Source organism: Anomalospiza imberbis, chromosome 17 (assembly GCF_031753505.1).
Source record: "Anomalospiza imberbis isolate Cuckoo-Finch-1a 21T00152 chromosome 17, ASM3175350v1, whole genome shotgun sequence".
Taxonomy (NCBI): Eukaryota; Metazoa; Chordata; class Aves; order Passeriformes; family Viduidae; genus Anomalospiza; species Anomalospiza imberbis.
In genome coordinates this window covers 15,039,177-15,056,443 of record NC_089697.1, presented here as the reverse complement: position 1 = coordinate 15,056,443, position 17,267 = coordinate 15,039,177, and the positions used below count along the sequence as shown (strand labels likewise).

The 17,267-nt window shown below is 43.6% G+C and overlaps 2 protein-coding genes across 4 annotated transcripts; one reads left to right on the top strand and one right to left on the bottom strand.

Annotated features, from left to right (window-relative positions):
- Positions 1 to 449: 449 nt before the first annotated feature.
- ROMO1 (reactive oxygen species modulator 1) lies at positions 450 to 3,051 on the bottom strand. 2 transcript variants are annotated; one of them, XM_068208158.1, is made up of 3 exons: positions 2,921 to 3,051; positions 2,225 to 2,355; positions 450 to 641 (listed from the first exon to the last, which is right to left on the bottom strand). In XM_068208158.1, exons 2-3 carry the CDS (start codon positions 2,353 to 2,355, stop codon positions 533 to 535), a joined length of 240 nt encoding a protein of 79 aa, XP_068064259.1. In that variant the 5' UTR covers positions 2,921 to 3,051; the 3' UTR covers positions 450 to 532. The 2 variants fall into 2 exon arrangements, with proteins under 2 accessions (XP_068064259.1, XP_068064260.1); XM_068208159.1 differs by having other exon boundaries at positions 2,936 to 2,958.
- On the top strand, positions 2,992 to 16,418 carry NFS1 (NFS1 cysteine desulfurase). Of its 2 annotated transcripts, XM_068208153.1 has the most exons (13): positions 2,994 to 3,128; positions 3,226 to 3,293; positions 4,040 to 4,156; positions 5,511 to 5,594; positions 6,258 to 6,410; positions 7,342 to 7,435; positions 10,672 to 10,806; positions 11,849 to 12,006; positions 13,403 to 13,508; positions 13,680 to 13,761; positions 15,103 to 15,186; positions 15,314 to 15,403; positions 16,042 to 16,418. In XM_068208153.1, exons 1-13 carry the CDS (start codon positions 3,026 to 3,028, stop codon positions 16,103 to 16,105), a joined length of 1,338 nt encoding a protein of 445 aa, XP_068064254.1. In that variant the 5' UTR covers positions 2,994 to 3,025; the 3' UTR covers positions 16,106 to 16,418. The 2 variants fall into 2 exon arrangements, with proteins under 2 accessions (XP_068064255.1, XP_068064254.1); XM_068208154.1 differs by lacking the exons at positions 15,103 to 15,186; positions 15,314 to 15,403; positions 16,042 to 16,418 and adding an exon at positions 14,997 to 15,051 and having other exon boundaries at positions 2,992 to 3,128.
- Positions 16,419 to 17,267: the final 849 nt, after the last annotated feature.

The following is a 17,267-nucleotide window of genomic DNA, read 5'->3' as shown; positions in this document are numbered from 1 at the left end:
GAGTTAAAGAAAAGGCTTTGTTTCTGGGAGCACAGCTCTTATGGGAGCTGCCTGAATCCTGGGGCCCCTTCCTCTGTTGAGGGCATCTGCCCCATGACACTTGGAACTCGGAAATGGACCAGCTTCAACCCACCTATATTTTGAAGAGGACAGAAATGTGATAATTCATCTGAAGTACCCATCATCTAACTTTCCTAGACTCAGGAACTCATGAAGGAACAGAGAGCTTCACATCCACATGGGCAATGTGAGCTGCCCAAGTGCCAAAGGGAGAAACTTATGTGGTGTACTTATATCTGTAAAACAGGAAGTTCAGTGTAGTAAAAATAATTATTCTCATTGTTTTGGGAGAAAGAGAATGGAAAGAAAGTAGAAATTTTGTAAAAAGCATGCTTACAATCAGCAGAGCACAGAGGGTAGGACTGTGCTGTTTCATTAAGAGCTCTCACTTCCAGGTATCTAAAGATTTTATTATTGTACAGCAGAGGAATGGCTGGGTGGGGGCACTCTGGGATAAATCCCAAACTCCAGATTAGCAGCGTATTCCCATACCAATGGCCATGAATGTCCCAAACGTCCCACCGCTTTGCATCATCGTTTTGCCAACTCCACCCATCAGCTCTCGTCCTCTCATGCCAATCCTGAGATAAAGAAAATCACAGAAATTATAAAAAAGCTGAAATCTGACAGGTCACAGACATGCAGCAGAAAACATCTGAGACAATCAGCTCATGGCTGCAGATTGAACACTTCTTCAGTCTAAATCTGTGCAATTGTACAGCTGCCTCCCCAGGGACTGGCTGCAGTGCCCTGTGCTACTGCAGGGGCTCTTGGGTAGCCCTCAACTCACATGGCCCATGTGTATTTTTTCCTGCAATGGAACCTTCCTGTAACACCTTGAGCAGGAACATCTTTGCATCCTGGTCTCCTAAATACCCTTAATACAGTAAAAAAAAAAAAAAAAAAAAAAAAAAAAAAAAAGCTGTCCAAGTATTTCACTTGCCAGAGTACAAAAAGAGTGTCCATCATCTCTAGCTGCAGTGGCAGTCTTTTTAAAATCACCAATTTAAAATTAACTTTCTATTTACTACTGACTCTGTGTTTTTAATATGAGACACCTGAAAGGCCTAGAAACTTCAAAAGGTTTTTCTGTTCTCCATTTTTTCCTTACCTGAGGTCAGACTAAAACATAATTGTTCTGTCTCAAGAAGCTCTTGTAACATTTGGCTTTTAAACACTGCAGTGACTTTAGGGTCTAAAGAATTTCATGCACTTCATTCTTAAAACATGAGATTTTTTCCCTCAAAAATGGAACAGCAGATGTACTGTAGCTGTGTCATTCAAGTATGACAGAACCACTCTCACTGGTTCTTCTAAATGCCCTTAATATGTATCTTCTGCCAGCATCATGCTGCTTACCCTCTGGGAACTGAGAGAGATTAGAAAATTTCAAGCTCCCATTGGATTAAGATTTGTGCCTTTTCCTCCTTCACCTCATTACCAAATCATCTCCCATGTTTAATCACAGGTAAAAACCATCAAACAACAAGAGTTCTGTGAAGGAGGAAAGAGCTGACTTCAGTAATTCTTTGTCATAGATGATGTGCAAAGCCAGTCAGCAGTACCAGAGTAAACACAGAGCAACAAACACAGCTTCTTTTCACATAAGCATGCTGAGTCCTAGGGGAAGGTGGAATATTGTCCCTCTCCATTGCACAGTGGGACTGTGCCAATGCCAGCCATGGGACTACCCACACTCCTACCATTCACACTCAGGGTCAGTTTGATAACTGCCTCTGTGCAGGGCATGGGACACACAAAGGGACCTCAACACAGACACTGAGAGCTTACAGAGCACCTCAATAAGCTTTAGGGCCAGGAGAGGGCTGAACATGTATCTGCATAGACAATTCAACTGGTTCCTCCTGGAGGTGATCCTCCACAGCCTCAGCTTCCCAATGAACCTCCCTTAGAAGAAGGCAAGGAAAGGTCTGTGAAACTGTGACCTCCGGGCATACAGGGCACCCAGAGGTGATGCCCTGCCAGCACCAGACTCATATGTTGTAGGCCAGGGGCTTACTGCAGTAGTTGAGAGTCACAAAGTTCCACTCATGGGACTGGCACAAGACGAGATCCAATCCCTTCCCAACCCCATAACATGACCACTTCTCTCTGGCTATTGCCCTCTCACCACTTGTCTGTGGAAGCCATTTCCTAGGCATACCTGAGGCAGGAAAATGTGCCGAACAGCGCTCCTGCAGCCATGCCCACTGCAAAGCCCATCATGAAACCCATCTTTATTCTGTCAAAGCAGCTGGGCTGCGACTGCCCATATGGGCCCACGGTCACAGGCATCTAAAAAAGAAAGGACAATACCCACATCGATTTACTGCTTTGTCTAACAGACTTCTATAACCAAACTGGGCTGGCAGGCCAGGCCGTGCAGCTCAGAGCTTCTTGCGCGTGCAGCTCTGGAGGTTGTGCTGGTTCCCAGGCTTGTTTCCTTGCCTGTCAGGTAGGAAGGACAAGGAGGGGAAAACAGCCTTGTTTCCCCTCAACAAGCTCCTGCGAGCGCCGCTGTGGCTGCCGAGGCTGTTTCGGGGCCTCACCCTGTGTGCTCTCAGTCCCCAGTGAGCAGCGCACGTGGCACCTGATGGAGCCTCCGCTGCTGGCCCGACGATCCCGGCTGCCGCTGGTCTCGGAGGCAGAGGAGCGGGCAGTGAACTCACCCTTAGGAGGCGAGGCTGAGGATTTAGTGCAAGAGGCTCAGGCCGTGGACCCCCCGGGAACGGCGGCTATCGCCGTTGCGAGGCGCAAGAGCTCTTGTAGGGGAACCGGGTCCTCAGCGCGCGCTTCATCTCACCAGCGCCCCGGCCCCCCCGTTCCCGTTCTCGGGCCCGGGCCCCCACCCCGCCCGTACCTCTCTAGGCCGCACCGCACCTCCGCCTGTCTGGGCCCCGCTTCCGGCGGGCGCCGTGACGCCCCGGAAGAGGCGGGCACGCCCGCGCTCTGTCCGTCGCGCACTATGCTGCTGTGGCGGCGCTTGGCGGCCCTGAGGGGCGAACGAGCCCCGCGGCGGCTCCGAGCGGGGGGACCGGGACCGGGACCGGGACCGGGACCGGGACCGGGTAAGGCCGCAGTCGGGTAGAGCCCCTGTCCGGGAAGTGACAGCTCCCCCGCTCCTGCCGACCCCTGACAGCAACTTTCCCCCTCTTCTCCCCTCAGGGCGAAAAAGCGATGGCGGCGGTGCTCCTCGGCCGCTTTACATGGATGTCCAGGCCACTACCCCGCTGGTAAGGGCCGTACCGAGCATGGGAAGCGGAGCGGGGTCCCCACACTCCCGGTTCTCTTGCCCGAGCGGTCGCGTGTGTCCCGAGCTGCCGTGGGGGACAGAGGCGGCGTTCGGCGCCGCCTGTAGCGACACAGGCTGTTCCTGTCACCACAGGGCAGTCCAGGCATCCCCCGGAAGGGCTGTAGCTACACTGGGGCAGCCCCCTGGATGGGCAGTGCCGCAGGGCGGGAGCGTGGCGGAGCCGCTGAGGGGCACGCACCGACCCCTGCGGGAGGGGAGACCGTTGAGAGAAGCAGGAAGTGAATTCAGGCAAAATACTGATCTGACATTTTTCTTAACATTTTAAGACCTTGTATTTTTGCTGTTCAGAAGAAGGGCCAGGTTGGATGGGGCTTGGAGCGACCTGACCTAGTGGAAGGTGTGTCCCTGTCCGTGGCAAGGACGTGGAACAAGATAAGCTTTAAAGTCTTTTCCACCCCAAACCGGTCTGTGATTCTTTTTTCTCAAATGATGTTGTTCTTCTTTGACCTTCAGTGCAGACCAGGGTTACATGCACAGAACATAATTGCGGAATACCTGTGTTACACGTAACATGCAATAGCCTCAAGTTTTCAAGGTCAGACCTAAAGCTAAAGCAAGACACTGCAACAGAAGTGCTGCTTATACTGTGGCAAGGGGGCATGTCCAGAGAGAACAGATATAGTTTCCCTTCTCCTTTTCTAAGGCTGGGTGGTTTGTGTTCCACAGGATCCCAGAGTCCTGGACAGCATGCTCCCATACCTGACAGCCTACTATGGCAACCCCCACTCCAGGACCCATGCCTACGGCTGGGAGAGCGAGGCTGCCATGGAGAAAGCGAGGCAGGTGAGTCTTCGGCTCTCCACGGTCATGTTGGTTTTCTTGCTGCTGAGGAAAATCAGGGTCAAAAGAACCTTACAGAAGAAGGAAGAAAAAAAACCCTGTTGTCTGTGGGCTGGATTTAGCATCTTCCTCTTTGCTTAGCTGTACTTTAGTAGATTTATTGCAGGAAATGATAGACTTATAGAATACTTCCAGTTGGAAGGGACCCACAAGGATCATCAAGTCCAACCCTGGCCTGCACAGGATACCCCAACAAGCGCACCATGTACCTGAGAGTGTTGTCCTAACACTCCTTGAACTGTGGCTCGTTTAAGCCTGTAACTACTTCCTTGGGGAGCCTGTTCCAGTGCCTGACCACCCTCTGGGTAAAAACTCTTTTTCCTAATATCCAGCCTACACTTCCTTGACACAGTTCTATCTGTTGCCTCAAGCCCTGTCATTGGTCACAGAGAGCAGAGAGCTGCCTGTCTGATGCCCCTCATGAGGAAGCTGCAGCCCCCAGTGAGGACTGACCTCAGTTTCCTCTTCTTCACACTGAAAGAACCAAGTGACCTCAGCTGTTTGTTTTACAGACTCTCCTCTAGGCCCTTAACCATTTCATGGCCCTCCTCTGGATGTTCTCTAATAACTTCATATCCTTATATAGATTTGCCCCAAACTGTCCCCAGGACCTGAGGTGAGGCCTCCCCAGTGCAGAGCAACGTGGGACAGTCACCCTCTTGCTCGGCCGGCAGTGCTGGGCCTGATGTCCCCCAGGACAGGGCTGCCCCTTGGGGCTGCCAAGGCACTGCTGGCTCCTGTTCCACTCGCCCTCAGCCCAAACTTCCAGGTCTCTTTCTGTGGTGCTGGTCTCCAGCCTCTTGTTCCCCAGTCTGTCTGGACTCCCAGGGCTCTCCATTCCCAGATGCAGAAGCCAGCACTTGCTCCAGCAGTGAGAGATTAGAGCAACTGAAATGGCAGAAACCGATACTTTAAGTGCCACAGTATTATTGGTTTCCTGAAATCACAAGCATGTTGCTCCAGTCATTGGACGAACTCCATATCTTATAATTCTTCTCATCTTAGGCAAGGATGTTTATCATTTTTTTGAAGTAACATGTAATGGGTTTTTGTCTACTTAATCTTTTATCTTTTTTATAACAGGTTAATGCTTAACACCACTTCTAATGACTGTGGATTCCTTGTGTATTTTATAATTCAGATATTTAGACTATTCTTAGCATAACTTTGTTAGGTACCAGCTGTAATCCTTTGAATCTCAAGGGAATATTCTTGAAAACATTTCACATGTACTTTGCTGTAGTGAATTTATTGTGTGTTTTCTTAACACGTCAAATTTTTATTTCTTTTTAAACAGCAAGTTGCAGATTTAATAGGAGCTGATTCACGGGAAATTATATTTACCAGTGGTGCAACAGAATCCAATAATATGGCAATTAAGGTAAAAAGTTTATACTGATTCTTATTTATTATGTTAAAATTATGTATTTAAGAACTGCATGCATCTCTCAACAATTTGAATGTTAATATGTTGGGTTATAACATATTTGCATTTCTGGATTTACTTTCTGTGATACTCTGTTACATATGTGGAGGAAATACATGGAGGAATGTTTTGGTACCAAGGACATGATTTTGAAGGCAGTGTAAAATATTTGATGTTTATCACGCATGCACTAAATACATTCCTTCTGCTTATGTAATTAAAATCTTTATTGTGAAATATAGTGGGCATGCGGATTAGAAACTTTTTTTCTGATGAAGACTAGGTCGTGTATGTAGTACATAGTTGTTCAGACTTCTCAGTGTTCATGACTCCACTGCAAAAGTTTTCCAAAAAATGCTTTGCTTAATGACTTCTACAGCTTAACAGCAATAAACATTTTCACAGAGTTTTTGAGAAGAAAAATGCTTCGAAAAGCAGGTGCTGATGGAGATATATAGTGTGGATTATGTGTCAGTACCTTTTAGACTCACGACTTGAGTCAAACAGGGTAGATACAAATGAACTATATATAAGTAGTAATTTCCTATTTCCAGTCATACTGTGTAATGCCTGCTTTCTTCAGTGGCTAATTTCTTTTTCATGGACTGTGCCTGACAGGGTGTTGCAAGGTTCTATAAATCCAGAAAAAAGCATATCATTACTACACAAACAGAGCACAAGTGTGTGTTGGATTCTTGTCGTTCCCTGGAAACAGAAGGTTTTCGCATCACATATCTACCTGTTAAAAAAAATGGGCTCATAGATCTGAAGGTAAGTTGTTACTGACAGAAAGAAACTAAAAAGAAGAGGTTTTTGCTTCAAATTGATGCTCAAAACCTTGTGTCCTCTAGATGAAAAAGAGGAAAGGATAATAAATATCACAAAGTAGAATGAGAATCATGGTCAAATCTGTCAGATCTGGAGAAGGATTTTCTGTTCTGTCTAATGTCCTACACTTCTTCTCAAGCAGAACATCCACCTCCTGTCCCACTGTTCAGCTGCTGCTGTGCAGGTGGAGCTGTTGAGTACCCTATAAGGAGCCCAGTACTTGAGGCGTTGTTTCAGTGATTACAGTAGTTCTTATGGCTGTCCATGAGCCAGCCCTTCTGTATGTACTGGCTGCAGCCCTAAAATTTAGAAGTTGTATGGTTTTAGTTCATCATTGATGTCCTGTAGCACAAGACAGCAACAGTTTTATTCCCAGTGCCTCACCTGCCATGGAGAGCGCTGGTGTGTGTGATGGGACCGAGGGATCAGCCTGTGGGCACAGTAATGAGTCGTGTTTTCTGAGCATGTTGCTGCAGGTGTGATGTGACTTTTGTATAAAAAGCAGTTCCTTTACAGCCAGCCTCACCTTGGCTAGAAGAGTCTTAAGCTGTTCTGCGGGAGGTTAATTCATTAAAGAAATAGTTCAGAGACATTTACAGGGTATAGCAAAGCCTGTTGAGATTTGATTTAATCAAGTGGGGTGCCAGGTGCATTGAAGGCTTAGGACATGCAGAAACACAATTGATTTGCTTCTTTTCCTACAGGCATTTAATGTTCACGTGGGTTAGTGTTCTCCCCGGGGCTGTTTGTCAGAACCCCAGGTGTTTGTTGCAAATGAGGGACTAGTGGTTGAGTTCCTGGTAAATTGAAGATGTGCACAGGAATCTTGCTTCTCTGTTAGTCACAACTTTTGTCCTTCTGAATCTTTGACCAGGAGCTGGAGGCTGCATTCCAGCCCGATACAAGTTTGGTTTCTGTAATGACTGTAAATAATGAAATAGGAGTAAAGCAGCCAATTCATGACATTGGTAAGTACACTGTGGCTTCTACATGCCAGTTAAGGTTGCTTCTGCTTCATTTTAGATAATGTTTTCATCCCCAAATGGTACTGATGCAAAATATTAGGTGTAATATAGATAAGGAAAAAATAATAACATAAATATTTTAAAATAAAAAAATGTAATATAAATAAATAATACTGCTGCCCCAAATAAAAACTGATTTCAAAGGGGAAATGAGAATGAAATTCAGTACCTTTATGGTGAGCATAGCAGCAATCCTTGCTCTGGATGGATCAGCTGCAATTCATTAGAGACTGTATGATGGATGAAAAAATTGTACAGAATAACTGGCCAAAATTGAGCTTATATACTATAATGATTTATTGAGCACATGTAGGGTTTAAGAGAAGAAATGTGCAGGGTTTGGAGTGGGAGAGGATGGTGAGCACCACACTTGGACAATCCTTCCCCCAGTATTGTCATATATAGTCATGAACAATTGCTTTGTAGGCCAAAAGCCCACTGAAGAGCTACGCTTCTGGAACAGGAGGCAGGGAGAGGGTGAGCCAGGCTCTGAGCCGTCAGGTGGAGTGACAGGGACCTCAGCAGATGAAGGGAGACCCTGGAGAACCAAGGTTGTTGGAATGAGCAGGGTGAGCAGGTGCCTCCCTGATGATCCTCCAGATCCCTGGATTGCAGATGATGTGTTCACAGTTTCCTGTGACAGTAGCAAAATATATGCACATACCCTTTCTGACCTGGTTTCAGCCAAGCTGGCAACCAAGCACCTTGCAGCCACTCACTCACTCCCCCACCAGCAGGATCGGGGAGGCAATTGGAATGGTAAAAGCTAGAAAACTCATGGGTTGAGATAAAGACAGTTTAATATGGAAAGCAAAACCCATGCACACAAGCAGAGAAAAACAAAGAATTCTAAGTGTTCCTCCACATCCAGGAGAGCAGGGCCCCATCCCATGCAGTGACGACTTGGGAAGACAAACAGCATCACTCCAAATGTCTCCCCCTTCCACCTTCTTCCTCCCAGTTTTCTCTACTGAGAGTGTATGGCATATGTCATATGGTCTGAAATATCCCTTTGGTAAGTTTGAGTCACCTGTCCTGGGTGTGTCTCCTCCTAGCCTCTCAGGTACCCCAAGCCCCCTAGACAGCATGGCCATACGATGGGCAGAAGAGGCCTTGGCTCTGTGCAAGCCCTGGTTAGCAATATCAAAAACATCTATTGTTACCCCTGCGTTCAACACAAATCCAAAACACAGACCTATACTAGCCACTGTGAAGAAAGTTAGCTCTACCCCAGCCAAAACCAGCACACCTTCATATTCAAGATATCCTTTCATAAGATGTTTGAGTTTTTAGACAATATTTTGGCTTTGGCTCTGCTCTGGAGTGCATACTCCATAGGGTATTGTTTTCTTAGGCTGTGTCAGGCATCTTGTTGTGCACCTGGTTTTCTTGCTTAGCTGCTGCATTTATTTCTTTCTTCATTAAGCTCAAAGCAGCATTTTTGCCAAGGTTTTCCAAGGTTGGTTCCGTTTCTTTTTTGACAAGCATTTGACCATCAGTGAGTTGCTTATAGGCCCAAGGATTCTTATTTTCCTCCTGTACTTATATTGTCAAGGTTCTTACTATGGTCCCATGTTTAAATGCCAGAGACAGCTGGTGCCAGCTCTAGTTTCCCTGGTATGTTCTCATAACACCTTGAACAGGTCCAAGAGGTCAGGCCTGAGGCCTTGCAGAGGGAGCCTGAGGCCCTGTTACCGTGTGGCCTGTGGCCTGGTATTGTGATTTATTAAAGAAATACACATACTGATCTGGTACTGATATCCAACTGTGACGGACAAAAACTCTCTAACAGTTTGAAATTAGGAAGTGTATGTTTATTGCGACGTCGGGCAGCGTGCAGCATAGCTCCCAAATGCACAGTGCGCCTTTCAAATGATTACAGAGTCCTTTTATCCATACAAGTAGTGAATACCCAAAATACAGACTCACAGTCATAATTTTGGTACATCCCATTCCTTGCTTCATATGCTAATCATTTCAAAAGCAATTAAGCATGAGTAGTTTGTTCCTTGAAATGGGTCGGTGGTCCCTTTCATGGGGAGGGGTCCCAAAATGAGGAAGGAAATGAAGTCTTCCTCATTCTGATTTTTCTACCTTTTCAATGCAAATAGGACAAATGAACCTTGGTAGAACGCCCATTCCCTGTCTTCCATTGGTTTCAGAACAGAGAAGGCCCACAACTGTCTTATGTTCCTAAAAGCTATTTGTCAGGTTCTATATTCTTCATTATAAACCCAGCTAACTGAACATTGTGTTGACAAGCAATCAATTACTAGTTAACTACTAACTCTTAGCTTCATCAAGGCCTACTCATTTATTTTAATTAACTCTAGTAAGGCGTATCTCTAACTAAAATCTTAGCTCCTCTAAAATCTCTAAATCCCTTAAAGTTTATGTTTTAATTGCTTGTGGCCTGACCTTGCTGGACCACAAGGAGGTTACTTATCCTGTGAAGTACCATGTTGAACCTCTTGTGCAGAGGAGAGGTCTCAGATGCAGCTGTGCAGATTCTGTGGAAGATACGTTGTGATTTTTTTGATCACACAAATAATAGATACAATTACTGCCCATGAACAATACATTATTTTTTGATATATTTTAGCCTGGTTACAGACTTGATTGACTTCATGTGGTAGTAATATGTGTGTGTGACAATTCTGAGAATGTTTTTGAAGCTGCGTGTTGGAAAACTTGGAAAATAGAGGGAATGACATAAAAATACATGGAAAATACAAACTTAAAAGGAAGGCTGGCTTGTACTGGACATTGAAAAGAAAAAGAACTAAGAAAAAACAAATTTTTCCAACTGTGGATTCATTTCTGTGTGGAGATTTTGATATTTCATGCAACCAGTTCTTAAACTTGTTAGATGTGGGTTTGGAAATAATCTCAGTTCTTAACAGTAGAATACTTTTTAACTTCTCAACTGAAGAAATCCACTGTAGTCTTACCTGCCTAAACCTGTGCCAAGGCATCAAGCTACAGTAGCCCCTGCGCAGCTTTAGCCACTTCACTGTAAAAAAAAATCACAGCCCCCATTTCTACCTTTGTCACCTCAGATACCTCAATAACTTGCTATTGGTTTAGATTCAGTTGTGCTTTAGATCCATTGCTGGAATTTTTGGGATCATAGCAATTAGTTAAGGTAATCTGGTTTTGGTTTGGTGTTTTTATTACAGGTGAGATCTGCCGTGCACATAAAGTTTTCTTCCACACGGATGCTGCACAAGCGATTGGTAAAATTCCTATGGACGTCAACAACATGAAAATTGACCTAATGAGCATCAGTGGCCATAAAATTTATGGGCCCAAAGGTACTCACTGAAGTGCTTTATAGGGAATTGTTGTTTCCATAGCTATCTTAAGGTAACTACACAAGGTGTGAAGTCAAACCCATTTGTCATAGTGTCATTTACTTAAGATGTAGAAAACTGTTCTGAATGGTGTTGGACAGACTTCAGAGCAGTTCAGGCACTGCTGCCAGCATAGAGATGCGGTAAGTGGGTCTTCGATGCTAGATGGGTTGAGGTGGCTTCGCTGAAGGAAGAAACAGTGTTGTATGATAGTGGCAGCATTGCAGCAGTGGGTTTTTCAGGACTCATCTGCTTGGTGTGAAGCAGAATTAATGCTCAAATTATTGAAATTAATTCACTTGGATATAGGGCAAAGTTTAGACCAGAGTGTGATTTGAAACAAGGAGACCAAAAGGTAACTGACTGGTGATTTTTGATTGTATTCTGCTTCCAGTGGCTCCATTCCCCCAATTCCAATTGTGCTTTTTCTTTGCAGAATGGGGTTAAATATGCAGCTATGCATTTTCTGGTTCACTGACAAATACTAAAAATCCAGCTATTATGTCCATTTGGTTTGTGACAGGGTGTTACGAGAGCCAGAAATCAGGTTTGCTGTATGGTATATCCTATTTGGAAACAAAAGACAAAATTCTTATTTTTTATCAAGGTTTTTTTTTTTTTTTCTGTATGAGTTCTGCTGAGAGCTGAAGACATTATCTCTGGACAAGGACTAAGTTTTCCACTAGTAAGTTTGGACAGATGACAGACATAAATTTTCACCATTTGTTATGCCTGGATGCTGCAACTGTCCTTCCTGTGGTAACAGTCACTCCTTAAGTGTACTAGGGCACTTGAAGACATGAAAATTTGGTTCTGTGAGCCTCAAAATGGTTACTGGGGACAAACAGAAAATAATACTGAACTTGTTTGCTTTATTTTTCTCCAGTTAAGTGTCCACATGTGTATTTGCTGTGGAAATAAGGAATGTTACCAAAGCTTGGAGTCCCTCTTCATAATTTCAGAACTCTGGGCATATGGTAAAACAACTTTTCTTGATTCCAAGGGGTTGGTGCTCTCTATGTTCGCCGTCGACCACGTGTCAGGCTCGAGCCCCTGCAGAGTGGGGGAGGCCAGGAGAGAGGACTGCGGTCTGGGACTGTGCCCACACCTCTGGCAGTGGGACTGGGGGCAGCATGTGAAGTGGCACAGCAAGAGATGGAGGTATGTGCAACAAGATACTTGTCCTGGGTTCCAGAAAATAGTGTAACAGAGCCATTTAAGTCTTGGATTTCTTAGGTCTTTTTGCATCCATGTAACTGAATTAAATTTGATTCTCATGTTTTAGGATTAAGTGAATGTTTTGAGAATTTAAGAGATGTTTTTGGGTAATTTTAATTTCTTTCTAAAGTTTTTTTTTTCCTTGAGGAGTCATAGTTTTCTACAGCAAGGCTACAATTGACAGTCAGTTTTAGTAAAATGTGGCTTTTATGTGCTTGTATTTATTCTCTATCATGCATATGTGTATTAGCAACATCTTTGAAATTACTGTCATGTTTATGTAATGTGTATTGAAAAAATAAGACTTCCCAGTCTGTTATAATATGTATTGTACCTGTTAAGTATAAGTTCAAGTTTACTGCAACTTTGCAACTAAGAATTTATTTTCTTTTTTTTCCTAGCTTGGACAGTAAAGTTTACTTGCTAGGTCTGGTGTCTGAGCCTCTGTATGCTGCTACACTGGGTTTGTGGGCATCAATGCCTTCCTTACAGTTGGAACATGAAAAATGCTTACAGTGACAATGGGATGCATAGGCCAGATATCTGCACCCAAGGATCAGGCTTCTTTCCAGGAGACAGATAGAATTCCACCATTTGAGCTGTATGGTTATGGAAGTTGAGTCTAGGGAGCCTGCAGAGTCTGAATTCTGCACAAACCTCAGATCTGGATTCTTCTCCTTGCGTGGCAGAGTTATGGCATTTTAAAACCAATGGTGTTGGAGCTAGCCTGATTTTCTTTTAACTTTTTCAAGGTTAAACAAGCATGAATGTGTGCATGTGGCCAGCTCTGTGTTTCAAAGCTGATCCCAGACCACAATGCTTTCTTGGTATAAGTGACCTCATTTTTCAGTCTAGAACAAGACACTGCACATGGGCATTTCTCACCATGCAGGTTACTTATTGTAAAAGCTGAGTTCATAGTCATTTGCAAGTCCATGTCTTTCTGTGGTACAGTTAGAGAGCTCCTGGGAAAGAAGAGGCACTTGTCGTAATAGGTGCCCTTTTTTGTATGCAAAATGCATAGTCTTCTGCACTGCCTAGCTTGTCTTTAAACCCAAAGAACTCAGTGCTGTTATGAAAGTCAGTTTGGTAGCTTGTGTAGGTAAATCTTTCTGAACAGTTTGAAAAATTTGTGAAGACTGAGCCAAGGGGTTATTCTCTTTTAAAACAGTGTCTAGAGCAGGCAATGTTTGACAGTTTAAGTTTCAGCTGTGTTCATTCCCTTGTCTGGCCAAACCCAGTTACTTAATTCTGCTTGCAGCTGGTGACACGACACAGTTTGAGTGAGGTCTGATTTTACACTGTTTATTATTTATGTCTTTTCTGGTTTCTTTGTTAGTATGACCATAAGCGAATCTCACAATTGGCAGAACGACTAGTTACAAAAATAATGAGTGAAGTTCCTGATGTGGTGATGAATGGAGATCAAGAGCATCGCTATCCAGGTAACTCAAGCAAAATTCTGAGCCCATTTGTACTGTCTGGCTCCTTTGTGTTAATGGCCATGGCTGAATAATGCACTTGAGGACATGATGCAAATCCTGCTTTGCAGGGAACAATTTGCCTGAGATTTCAGTTGATGGATTCTTTTTTCTATTTCATTTATTTGTATGTAGGGTGCATCAATTTATCTTTTGCATATGTGGAAGGGGAGAGTCTTCTGATGGCTCTGAAAGATGTGGCTCTGTCTTCAGGAAGGTATGTGGAATGTATGGGAAGGATAGCAGTGTATTTTTGAGAGAAAATATCATCTGCTAATGATGGTAAAAAACTAAGTAGTAGTTTCCTCTATGCCCCATATTCGCATATTCGGTTAATGAGTCAGCCTGGCATTGATTACATGCTGCAGTGGTGTTTAAGTGACACATTTCAACTGAAGGTCAAATTTATTTATCCTGGAAGAAAAAAACAACAAACAAAACTAAACAAAAACCAACCAAAAAATATCCTAACAAAAAGACCCCCACAAAACCACAAAAACTAACCCAGAAATTCCTACCTACTAGCCTTGCAAACTGGTTATTTGAGTAGCCTTAAAGTCTACCGGTGACACTTTCATTCTAAAGGCCATCGAGATTGGAACAGCTTCTGTCCTTTGGCAGATTTTTACTGCAGTTAGTGAAGCTGGGCACGTATCTGAATTAAATCAGATCATAGTTCCTGTGTTAAATAAAAGCGAGAAAGAAAATTGCATGTGCTTTTATGGAGCTCTCCTGACTACAGGAGTGACAAGTAATATTTCAGTTACCAAGACAAACCTGATGTTCATGATTAAATGAATGGAGTGTAAAGGTGCCCCTCCTCCCCTTCTCTCACCTTTGAGAACAAAGCTGTCAGCATATCCTAATTAGAAACTAGTTGGCTCTATGAGCAGGAAGAGCAAGTCTCCACATGACTGTCCCTGAAGCCAAACACTTCTGTAATGTGAAGATCTCTTTTGAGTCTCTGTGCACTGGGGAACTGTTTACAGCTCTCCAATTGGCACTGCATGTTGCTACCTGTAAAAACTGAGTCACAGCGTTTAACCAGTTCTGTATACTGCTGCAAAGTGGATGCTCTCTCTATTGGCAACTACAGTCATCTTGCTCTGGATCCCTCTGTGCACTGTTTTCCTTTATTTGTCCTGCTGCCAAACAGCAGCTTGTGAAGTCTTTTTTTTTTTCCCTTTTATGTTCCTGGTGTGTTATCTTCTCTGGACAGCTTCTGTCTTTGTCTTTTTTTCACAGCCTCTACTTCAACTACCTCTTAATCTGCATTCCTGCTGCCTCTGTGTGGCATTGTGTTTATTCTTGTGTATTACCTGTATTCTCTCTCCTTTCCTTATACTCCTAATTTATTATTCTCATTTCTCAATAATGCCTGCTTCTTGTATTCTTTTTTCTTCAGTAGCAGAAATATCACTTTACTTGCTTGTATTCACTTGTGGTTTCTAGGAGGCTGGGGAAGTTGATACACAGTGTTGTAAAGCGGTAAGTGACCTGTTCTTTGTTGGAGGAGATTAGGCAAAAGTCTGACATTTCCCTGCCTACCCTTTCCCAGTGCTTGCACATCAGCTTCTCTGGAGCCTTCCTATGTTTTGCGGGCAATCGGAACAGATGAAGACTTGGCTCACTCATCTATAAGGTGTGTAGTGTGGTCTGCCTGTATGCTTCCAAATATTTTTCTTTCCCAATAAAAATAAATGGTAGATTTGTTCCACCCCCTTCATATGCTTGTTATTAATTTCCTTAATGATTTTCTTTTGGTTTAGGTTTGGTATCGGTCGTTTCACTACAGAAGAAGAAGTGGATTATACAGTGCAGAAGTGTATACAGCACGTGAAGAGGCTGAGGGAAATGAGGTGAGATATTGTCTCGTTGAACACAAGGACTTCTTAGGTGTGATAATCATGGGAAGAATTGGATTTATTTAGTTGAAAGTAATTGTTTGCTTCAGTAATCTGGTGGTATTTCTCTATATCAGCAACAGTGTCCCCCAGCTGGGTAGGTGCCTGATTTTAACATTAGTGACAAATTTCTAAGGAAACAAACCTGACACCAAACCTTTTCCCAGATCCTGCCTTTATCAGAGAAAGAATATGAGTAGAGTAGGCACATAGGGCAGTACCTAGGAGATTTTAAGCCAAAGATGATATTACTAAGTTAATGTACTGATAAATTGTTTTATTCTGGTGAAACTGAAAGACTGGTGACTAATCTGGACAGTGAGAATGCTAGGGTTCAGTCTCAGAGACACCAGTGCTTTGTGCTGAAAGTGGGAGCAGGAAATGAAGTGAAGCATCTGCCCTCTCATGTCTTGTATTTTTGGTTGAGAACACAGTTGAGGGCTGATCACCTGATGCTCACTGACCTCCAGAAGGGCAAGACAGGCAGATAGATATCTCCTAAATCCTTGTGTCATTGATAAAATCTGTTTAATTATTGTCGATGGTGTCCTGTGCATTTTAGCTAGCCCTCAGTTTTCTCCTTTTCTTTACAGCCCTCTCTGGGAAATGGTGCAGGATGGAATTGACCTCAAAAGCATTAAATGGACTCAGCACTGAGAAAACATTGCTATCCATGGACTAGATATGGATTAAAATGCATTTTCTTGTACAGTCTTGAGCAAATTATGCAGCACTTCTGTTTTCTGACACTTGCAATTTGACTGGAGAACTACCCTTTCAGACCACAAAATCTAAGAAGCCAAAAATAAAACTAGTTTTTATCATGGAGAAAGGCAGGCTGATCCAACACCCACTTGTGTTTCTATTGACACACAGAAGTTTATGCTAAAACGTAATTTATTCAAATGTATTTTATAATGAGAAAATTAAATCAGCATGTTACTCCCAGGCCAGTGAATCCTGGCAAGAAGTTGCTTCTTGGTGTAATTCATCCCAAGTCACTGTTGTGTTTGCACCACAACCATGTTGCCAATTTGTTCTGTTTGAGGTGGGTGTCCTGCAACATCAGGTGGGTTTTGCCTCTCAAATGACTTGTACTGCAAGAAATTCTCAGACAGGAGGACACTTGGATCTCTAGAGGAAAGTGATGCCTCACTGTGTCTATGTGCCTTCACAGATAAGTTTTATGTGTAGTTAAGAACAATTTTTTCCTGAAGTTGAGTATTTTTTGCTTATTTCCCCCATTTTTTGTGTGTACATTTTTTTTTTTTGTTTGTGTGCATTAATTCAAAAGATTCTTCTGTGTTCCAGAGTTTATGATACAATCATGAGGCACTTTACTGTCCCCTCCATTGGGTTTTTTCCATGCAGTTTTTTCTCAGTGAGGATAGAAAACTTGAATGACTGGGGGAGGGGACAGGCAGACTATGTCAGCTTTGGTGGCAGCACCAGTTTGGTGGGAGCATGAGTGGTAGAGGTGGTGGGGAGAGCAGATACAGCACAATGTCTTAAGACAGTCTGGGGTTTTGGGCGTTTTTTCCTTGTTTTTTTTTTTTCCTCCCCTTATCATGAGACCTTTGCTGTTCATTGGTTTGCCTATGGGCCCTTGGTTTCTGTTGCTGCAAGGAGTCTGCCCAGCTCAGTCAGTATGTTTTGTCTGGAGATAAGAAAGATAAAAACACCTGGCACTGAAGTTTTCTTTGTCTCACAGACTGTATTGTCTGACTAGAGATTCACATTGGAATCTATTCCCTGCACATGCTGGGGGAAGTATCTGTTAAAAAGGGTTTGATGAGATTAATTCATATCAGTGTTTCCC

What these genes read in the sequence shown, in the direction of transcription:
- ROMO1 (XM_068208158.1), bottom strand. Translation starts at nt 2,355, where the DNA reads ATGCCTGTGACCGTGGGCCCATATGGGCAGTCGCAGCCCAGCTGCTTT. An exon ending in GGCACATTTTCCTGCCTCAG is followed by an intron (nt 642 to 2,224) that starts GTATGCCTAGGA and finishes TCTTTATCTCAG; the next exon opens with GATTGGCATGAGAGGACGAG.
- NFS1 (XM_068208153.1), top strand. Translation starts at nt 3,026, where the DNA reads ATGCTGCTGTGGCGGCGCTTGGCGGCCCTGAGGGGCGAACGAGCCCCG. An exon ending in CCAATAATATGGCAATTAAG is followed by an intron (nt 5,595 to 6,257) that starts GTAAAAAGTTTA and finishes TGTGCCTGACAG; the next exon opens with GGTGTTGCAAGGTTCTATAA. An exon ending in GTGGCTCTGTCTTCAGGAAG is followed by an intron (nt 13,762 to 15,102) that starts GTATGTGGAATG and finishes ACCCTTTCCCAG; the next exon opens with TGCTTGCACATCAGCTTCTC.